Below are 8617 nucleotides of genomic sequence, written 5' to 3'. Positions count from 1 at the left end.
AAATGTGAAAAATAAACTTTTTCGATAACGTCACATATAAAATATCGAATTTTCAAAGTCATAATTCTTCTTTATATGTTCGGTAATGTGGTTTAATTTTTTTCTGGCGTAAAGATATGCATTTTAACTTTCTCGTACCAAAAAATCAGTTAATTCTAAGACTTTGGTGTCATGAAAGGAATACCTTAAAACTTTGTTACGTGCAATGGCTTTAACATTGGCTGCGTTCAGCCGATACTCCGCTAGCCTAGCAATCGTGAGCAGTCGCTCGTTTCCTCTCCTTTGATCCAATGGATTAAAAAAAGAGGAAAAGAGCGACTGCTCACGATTGGCTAGAGACCCTCTATGCTAGGCTAGCGGAGTTTTGGCTGAACGCAGCCATTGTGCAAGGGGCTTAACTGTTTTTGACAGGGTTGAAGGCGCTAACGCTCCTAACCTAAAAGGAGCAAATAAAAAAAACATTAACTGTTAATATCTCGCTTCGCAGGGCAGAGCGACATTTTTTCTGCCAGATTCTTTCGTTTCACACAAAAACGCGTTGATTAAGCCTTAAGTTCAACGAAATCGGTGAAGAGGTCACTATTCTTCAGATTTACCTCGTATTTGTTGGAAAAATGGATATTCTAAAAGCGGAAATAATAAAGAAACGCAAAGAGCTAGAAGAAAGTCATGTCTTGGTATGTACATGTATTCTATAATTGTATAGTCTTGCGTGATTGTGTATTAATATTTATTTTAAAATATCTTTCTCAGGAAAATAACAAGAAGTACTTTAAGAGAAGTCAATTGATATCAAAGCAGCAGGAAGTGCATGAAACTGACAAGGGAAATAATGAAGCTGTTCCTTCAAATGTCAGTCAACAATCGGAAAATCATGTAACAGACAGCAGTTCCGAACATTTGCTGTCCAGGCAAGAAGTAATTAGGCGATTACGCGAGCGGGGAGAGCCCATATTGTTATTCGGCGAATCTGAGATAGAAGCGTTCAAGAGATTAAGGAAATGTGAAATCCTTGAGCCAGAAGTAAATAAGGTAAAGTATTCATCTGCTTTACATTACTTCCATCAATTAAAAAACAGCTTACTAAAAAATAGAAATTTGATTGCAATAATTTGTCAACAGGGTTTCAGAAATGATTTTCAAGAGGCTATGGAACAAGTGGATCAAGCGTATCTCAATGAGATTTTGACATCTTCCAAGTCTCAAAATCTTGATGGAAAGGGAGATGTAAATGTACCTGACGAGGGCGTCACTTATGAAGACATAGAAAAGATGTCGACTAAACTGAACAAGGGAGACAAAGACTTCGATATGAATGTTATCACCCTATTTGTGCAATATCTAGTCCAAATGTGGGGCAATCAATTAAACAGCCGGTCGACTGCTGAAAAGATGAGCACAAAAGGAAAGATGAATAGCGCCACGTACGCTCAAACAAGAGAGTATTTAAAACCACTTCTGAGAAAATTGAAGAATAAATCTCTTCCAGAAGATATAACAGACAGTTTAACAGAAATTGTTAAGCATTTACTACAGCGAAACTACATATTGGTACATTTTAATTACATATAAAATATGTATCCTGTCAGTGTAATAAATATAATAATAACAAATATCTGTATCTGACAATATCAAATAGACATATCAAAGCAGTAATACCAAATTCTTATTTCAGGCTAGCGACGCTTATTTACAAATGGCAATAGGCAATTCTCCATGGCCTATTGGTGTTACTATGGTCGGTATCCATGCCCGTACTGGTAGAGAAAAGATCTTCTCCAAGAATGTTGCTCATGTCATGAACGATGAAACTCAAAGAAAGTATATTCAAGCACTCAAAAGATTGATGACTAAATGTCAAGAATATTATCCTACTGACCCATCACGTTGTGTAGAGTACTCAAAAAATTAGATATCTACGATAAAATGTACAAAGTAAAGGAAAGCACGCACTATTATAAGTTTGCATGTAGAAATGGACATCGTATAATCATTAATAGAAATTCTCAACAGATTATTATAGAAATCTTTTACAAAATAAATTTATTACCAGTTTATAACATTCTTTTTAGATAGTTAACAAAATGATATAATGTATATATGTTTTTATTGTATACACTTTTCGTGTATACTTAATATCGAAATGATACTAAGATTCACTATGATAATATTCGCATTCAGAAAAAATAAAATTTTACATTATTGTTCTACATTACATGAATTTAATATCTCTTCAAATATTATATGAATATAAAATGTAGCTTAAATAAGCAGTAAGATAACATCGAACATTTATTCGATTATTACATATCTACACACTTCAAAATCACTAATCAAAAAAGGAACTAATTTAAGTGAGATGTTAGTTCATTTGTTTTATTCACAGCAGCCTCGACAGCATTCATTATAGATCCCCTGTAATTATCAAGATAAAAATCAAGATTATTTAACAATTAAATCATTAAATGCATGTATAGGTATAGATCTGGTAATAACCATACTACCTCTCATGGACGTGGATTAAACTAAATAAAAAGTTCTCCCGTTTTGCAGTTTTTTCAATTAATGAGTAAAAACAGTAGTCTTAAAACACAGTATTCAGTTTGACTCGCTCTATCCGCTCACGAAAAGTGATACGATTATTACCAGATACCCTGCATATGCATGTAATGCAATAACTAAATAAATAAAATATATATATATATTACGGACGAAGTCCGCATAGTGTGCAGTGTCGGCATTGCCTGGGCAATGTCAGCACAACGCGACTGGGTAAAGTAATTTATTAACGAACATTGCCCGGTTTATGTAGTCGCGTGGAAAGTGTATGCATGAAGGCAGTATCGCCCCCCTGCGGGGTTCCACTACCGTTAAACTAGACATAGTGTGCCTTGCAAAGTACATGCGTGAACTTTTCATACGTGGAAAGTTGTAAACCCATGTGGCAATTCGTCTCGCGTGGAAACGAAGCCCTTCTCCTGTCTACATAAGGCTAACTGTTAATTTTCGATATTGCCCACTTGGACCCGAGCAAAATCCGCAATGTGATAATAGCCGTTGACATTGCCATCGCTGGATGGGCAGTGTTAACTTTGCCCACATCAAACCGGGCAATGTCCGCTAATAAACTACTTTGCCCAGTCGCGTTGTGCAATCCTGACATTGCCCGGGCAATGCCGACACTGCACACCATGCGGACTTTGCCCGTAACATATATATTGTATATACATTGTACACAGGATGTATAAAAAGGTAAAATCAATCAACTAGCAGGTGAAAGAGAAGCTTGAGTAGAGTATGTAATGTGTATAAACTTTTCTTGTATTTGCCATGGTTTAGTAAATACAACGCTTCATACGGTATGGTAGGTTTTACAGCTGCAAAATAAGCACATAAAACATTTATTATCTACATTCATTGCCATCAATCTTCTTCTAAACACTATTTTTTGAACACCCATTTAGACTGTTTACACTGATTGTAAGTGTATAATGTTGTGATCTAATTGTATTTGCCGCATCCGTACTCTGTCCATACCTGCTGTCGTCATGCCTCCAGGTCTCATTTAAAAGACGATAGTGTTCGCTACAAAAAGTAAAGAGTGGAGGAGTGAACAATCAAGTGCTCGTACACAGATAATTACATCGTGATCACAGAAAGAAAACAATGAGGAATATCGCGATAAGCATTATCTTTAAGGACTTTGTGATGGCAATGCTGCTACAGCTGAAAGGAAACACCAGATGCGATATAGACAGAGTATGGACATAGTAAACACAATTAGATCACAACATTATACACTAAATGTAAACAGTTTAATGAGTGTGTAGAAGATAGTGTTCAGAAGATTGATTATTGTAAAACTTGACAACAACAATGACAGTAACAAATGTATGCAGATAAATGTATTGTATGCTTATTTTGCAGCTGTAAAATCTACTGTGCATATAAAATGCTGTATTTACACTATCACAATCAATTAATCTTTATTAACTTCAGCTAAGAAATAGTAATGCTGTATTTAACCATAGCGAGTACAAGAAAAGTTTATGTACATTACGTATTCTACTCAAGCTCTTCTTTCACCTCTTAGTTGGTTTACTTTACCTTTTTTTATACGCTCTGTATAAAATAAAGAAATGAATAAAATAAGTTAAGTACCTAACTCCTCCCACTTCCATAGCATGAATGCCGGTAATAGTAGTACCTCCAGGTGAACAGACTTCGTCCTTCAACTGGCCAGGATGTCGCCCAGTTTCGAGTACCATTTTTCCAGCTCCTACCAGCACCTGTGCTGCAAATTTAGTCGCCATTGGTCTTGGCACACCCATTCTCACAGCTCCGTCCGCTAATGCCTCTATGACGAGATATGCCTGAGTAAAAATAAATTGAAATAATATGCAACTATTTTCATTTCTCCAATCGTGACGATTATTACAACTTACAAATGCTGGGCCGCTACCTGATACGCCACCAATGCCATTCATAAGACTTTCCGGAACATTTTGACTCATGCCAATGTAAGAGAATAACATATCTATCAATTCTAGATCTTTCGACTCAGCGTTGTTACTGCAATAAACTAAAAATTACACTTATGTTAATGCACAAGTTAATCTACACTACATCGCAGCTTTCTAACATACCTGTAATTCCTTCCCCAACCATCATGGGTGTATTTGGCATGGATCTAATTATCCTTGGTGAAGTCACAATTGTTGAAAGTTTCTAAAAACATTTCATATAAGTTGTCATGAAAATGGAAATGTTATACAAAATTTAGGTAATTATGAAGGAGAGGGGCTATCTTACCAATTTGGCTGTAACTTCACAATTTTGTGTATTTTGGTGCATAAAACATGAATCTGTAAGTTAAAACTGTCGCTCTCAATTTTAGGAAAAACGTTATTAAGTACCCCAGCAAACACAGTAATCACCGAGTGCGCAATTTGCTATCAAATTGCGCACTCGATGATTACCGTGTTTGCTGGGTACTAAAATTGACAGTTGCGTGCTTAGGATGTCTGTTTTACCGACATAATGTAGACGCACATGATCATACGTAGTGACGTAAAAGTGCATGGAATTACAGTAATAGTGCAGTATAACAGCAACCTCTCATAATAGTCTGGCGCCTTACTTTAATTGTGTGCTATTATTTGACTTTGTATTTATATAGACTTTGCAATATACCAATTATTTTCTGCTTTAAAAAAAGCATAAACTCTATTTCTATTACATAGTTAAAACTATATACTATATACTAAAACTATATACTACCATATAGTTAAAAAAGATAATAGAAATAGAGTTTACGCTTTTTTTAAAGCAGAAAATATTTGGTATATTAAAAAGTCTATATAAATACAAAGTATAATAAATACAAACTCAAATAATAGCACATAATTAAAGTAAGATGCTAGACTATTATAGGATAGGTTGTCGTTATACTGTATTATTACTGTAATTTCATGCACTTTTACGTCTCTACGCATGATCATGTGCGTCTAGATCATGTCAGTATGACAAACATTCTAACCACGTAGGCAACTATCAATTTTAGTACTTTTCCTAAGTGAGAGCGACAATTTTAACTTATAGATTCATTACAACTAAACTTAATGAGCTTATCAAATCATGGCACACCAATGGTATCGTCGATGACCGTACTTATAAATTCCTTAACTGCACAAATGGTAATCTTCCGAGATGTTTTCCCTTGCGAATCATTGTTTCCGCTGTGGGTAGTCCACTTTATAATGTAGCGCGTTTCATCCATAACATATTACATAAATCCATACCGAAACCTAAGTCATATATTAAAGACAATTGGACCTTTGTGTCTGAGATCAACAATTTTAAAATTAATCCGGACGAATTGATGGTCTCTCTCGACGTCACTGCATTATTCACTAATATACCTAAAGATTCAGTTATGGATGGTATAAAGAATAGATGGAAATATATTTCCCGTAATACTGATTTCAATTTAGAACAATTTTTATACGCGATTGACCTCATCCTATTTTCAACAAGTTTTCAGTTTGACGAGCAATTTTATGAACAGGTTTTCGGTAGCCCCATGGGTTCCCCTCTATCTCCTATCCTTGCGGACATTGTTATGGATGATCTTGAGACTTTCTGCTTGAAACAATTAAGTTTTGCGGTCCGGTTTTTTTGTCGTTATGTTGACGATGTCTTTGCGATTGTTCCGAAGTCTAATATTGATGAAATTTTAACGGTTTTCAATAATTATCATCTTCGATTGAAATTTACCTACAAAACTGAAGAAAATAATTCAATCAATTTCTTGAATACGACTGTCATCAGGGATTATGACACCTTAATTACTAACTAAACCTACCTTCTCTGGACGATACGTTAATTATTTTTCGAGTCAAAAATACAAGTTAAACACGATAACAAGCTTGGTTGACCACGCGATCTTATTATCCGACAAACGGTTCCACGAGAACAATATTGCTAAAATCAAAGAAATACTTCTGAACAACTGCTATCCTCCACATTTGATTGACAAGTTTATTAGAGTGAGATTGAAACTTCTCAGTCACCGTGTTAACACATCTAACACAAGCGACATTATACGGCGAATACCGGAAAATTGTATAAAGGTTCCCTACATTAAGGGTCTCAGCGAGAGACTTTTGCGTATCTTTAATGATTGCGGTCTTCATGTTCTTTATACAGTTCCTAAGTCCCTCGATTGCGTCATAAGGAGAGGGAAAGATAGACTCGATTGTTTCAAGCAGACTAACTTAATTTATAAAATTGACTGTGGAAACTGCGATGCCACGTATATTGGCCAAACCAAAAGACATATCGAAACACGCATTAAAGAGTACTTCCTTTGATCACGAATTCGAATGGCATAAAACAGAGATATTACATAGCGAAAAACAAATTAGAAAACGCGAGATCGCTGAAATGTTTTTCATAAAACAAAATCAGTGTGCCTTTGTCACCCGTGGACTGCTGACATGCTTTTCCCACATTTACCATCATTTTTACATATGACGCACAAACTTGTAAGTTTATATTTTATACTTTTCTTTCTATATTATTTTTATCATTTAGTAAGTTTATCATTTTGTAATTTTCATCACCTTTTAAACTTGTCAATTTATATTTTATATTTTTCTTTTTATATTTTCTCATCTTTTTAGTTCTGGACCTTTTATATTATATATATATTTTTTTTCCTTTTATTTTTTCATTTAGTTCTTGACTTTTGGATTGTTGGCACAATGCCAGGACTGAATTGTTTGCAAGTAATATAATTTGAATACTTAATAAGAACCGAAAGTGACGGTCAAAACGTCGTGAGATAATTAAAGAATTTTATATAACCAGTCAGCGTCGATTATTACCACTCCTTCTTATAGATTCATGTTTTACGCACCAAAATACACAAAATTGTGAAGTTTCAGCCAAATCGGTGAGGAAGCCCTCTTCTTTATAATTACCAAAATTTGTTTTACTCACAGTATACAAGATATTGAGAGATACTCCAGCAAGCACCGAAACAAAGAGCTTGCTCTCGAATTTTTCACCAGCTTTTCTCCCAACAACAGTTTCAAGTACGTCGTCCAGCATATGCGGTTTCACTGTCAGAAATATAATGTCACAGTTGCACATGACGTCATTGTTTTTCAATGTTGGATGAGCACCTAGATCCCTCCAAAATCCATGTGTTCTGTCTGTACGACCAGAAACCCAGACATTATCTGCTTTTAATATACCTTTTGCGAGAGAAAGAAAAAAATGTATCATTCAGGATTTCTGTCTTGCTTTAGTCTGACTTATCAGTGAGTGATGAGCAAGTGTGTTTACCTTTGTGAATTAAACCAGCGCCTATGGCACTAGCCATATTTCCGCCACCGATAAAACCGACTTTAATGGATTTTAAATACTGTTCCGCCATAGCTGGTCACTTCTTTCTTTCTTTCTTCTTCTATTAAATTGGCGCCTGCCGCTTTTCAGCGGACAATTTTGGCCAGATTTGTCACTGTTTGTTAAACAAAGTTTGAATCACTGTTAGCGTAGCGAAGTCTAAATGGAAATTACTGAAAATCTGAGTGGAATCAATGCAGACAGTAAAGCCTGGTCTACAATGGATGTATACAATCACAGTCTTGCGGTCGAAGAATAATGAACCGTGATTGGCCAATTCTTACGACTTACGACTTAATACACCACTTAATACATCCATTGTAGACCAGGCATAACAGTCGCAATACTTCAACTCACGAACCCATAGCTGGTCACGCGAGCAATGTATTTTAAAGGCCATCGCACACAAAATGCATAGCTTAGTATGCCCGTTCTAGAGTGACCTGAGGATGATCCTACTTCTCTGGTCGTATACATAGGTCTGGCAACTCCAGTGGTGGGGGGTGACACCTCATAGAAGTTAGCCGGACAATTTCGACTTACGACATTTTTTTTTTTACGAATCGATTGTTAGTCGTTTGTTATTGATTGTTAGACTAATTAGAACGTTTGTTAGTTAATAGTTTTTACGTAATCACAAAAATAATTTTTAGTGTTAATTTAGCCGGTAAATATAGAATTCTTTACAATTTCCGATTCAAACCGT

The 8617-nt window shown here is 35.4% G+C and overlaps 2 protein-coding genes across 3 annotated transcripts; one reads left to right on the top strand and one right to left on the bottom strand.

The window, feature by feature from the left end:
* Nucleotides 1-323: 323 nt before the first annotated feature.
* On the top strand, nt 324-2055 carry LOC112468180 (pre-mRNA-splicing factor 18). Its single transcript, XM_025037243.1, has 4 exons — nt 324-677; nt 754-1032; nt 1123-1551; nt 1676-2055. The coding sequence occupies exons 1-4, from the start codon at nt 615-617 to the stop codon at nt 1910-1912; spliced, it is 1008 nt and encodes a 335-aa protein (XP_024893011.1). The 5' UTR covers nt 324-614; the 3' UTR covers nt 1913-2055.
* Nucleotides 2056-2176: 121 nt separating this feature from the next.
* LOC112468189 (pyrroline-5-carboxylate reductase 1, mitochondrial) lies at nt 2177-8360 on the bottom strand. 2 transcript variants are annotated; one of them, XM_025037260.1, is made up of 7 exons: nt 8273-8360; nt 7852-8026; nt 7504-7760; nt 4647-4728; nt 4446-4582; nt 4162-4373; nt 2346-2415 (listed from the first exon to the last, which is right to left on the bottom strand). In XM_025037260.1, the coding sequence occupies exons 2-7, from the start codon at nt 7940-7942 to the stop codon at nt 2346-2348; spliced, it is 849 nt and encodes a 282-aa protein (XP_024893028.1). In that variant the 5' UTR covers nt 7943-8026; nt 8273-8360. The 2 variants fall into 2 exon arrangements, with proteins under 2 accessions (XP_024893020.1, XP_024893028.1); XM_025037252.1 differs by lacking the exon at nt 8273-8360 and having other exon boundaries at nt 2177-2415; nt 7852-7942.
* Between the last annotated feature and the right edge of the window lie 257 nt (nt 8361-8617).

This window comes from Temnothorax curvispinosus, unplaced genomic scaffold (genome assembly GCF_003070985.1).
Source record: "Temnothorax curvispinosus isolate PA1 unplaced genomic scaffold, ASM307098v1 QBEX01001757.1, whole genome shotgun sequence".
Taxonomy (NCBI): Eukaryota; Metazoa; Arthropoda; class Insecta; order Hymenoptera; family Formicidae; genus Temnothorax; species Temnothorax curvispinosus.
The sequence above is the reverse complement of the archived record's forward strand: the minus strand, read 5'-3'. Positions and strand labels throughout refer to the sequence as shown.

Excerpts from the sequence above, each read along its gene's own strand:
- LOC112468180 (XM_025037243.1), top strand. The coding sequence starts at position 615 with ATGGATATTCTAAAAGCGGAAATAATAAAGAAACGCAAAGAGCTAGAA. Across the intron at positions 678-753 it reads TAGAAGAAAGTCATGTCTTG|GAAAATAACAAGAAGTACTT; the intron begins GTATGTACATGT and ends TATCTTTCTCAG. Across the intron at positions 1,552-1,675 it reads TACAGCGAAACTACATATTG|GCTAGCGACGCTTATTTACA; the intron begins GTACATTTTAAT and ends TTCTTATTTCAG.
- LOC112468189 (XM_025037260.1), bottom strand. The coding sequence starts at position 7,942 with ATGGCGGAACAGTATTTAAAATCCATTAAAGTCGGTTTTATCGGTGGC. Across the intron at positions 4,374-4,445 it reads CAGGTAGCGGCCCAGCATTT|GCATATCTCGTCATAGAGGC; the intron begins GTAAGTTGTAAT and ends ATTTTTACTCAG. Across the intron at positions 2,416-4,161 it reads ATGGAAGTGGGAGGAGTTAG|GGGATCTATAATGAATGCTG; the intron begins GTACTTAACTTA and ends TGATAATTACAG.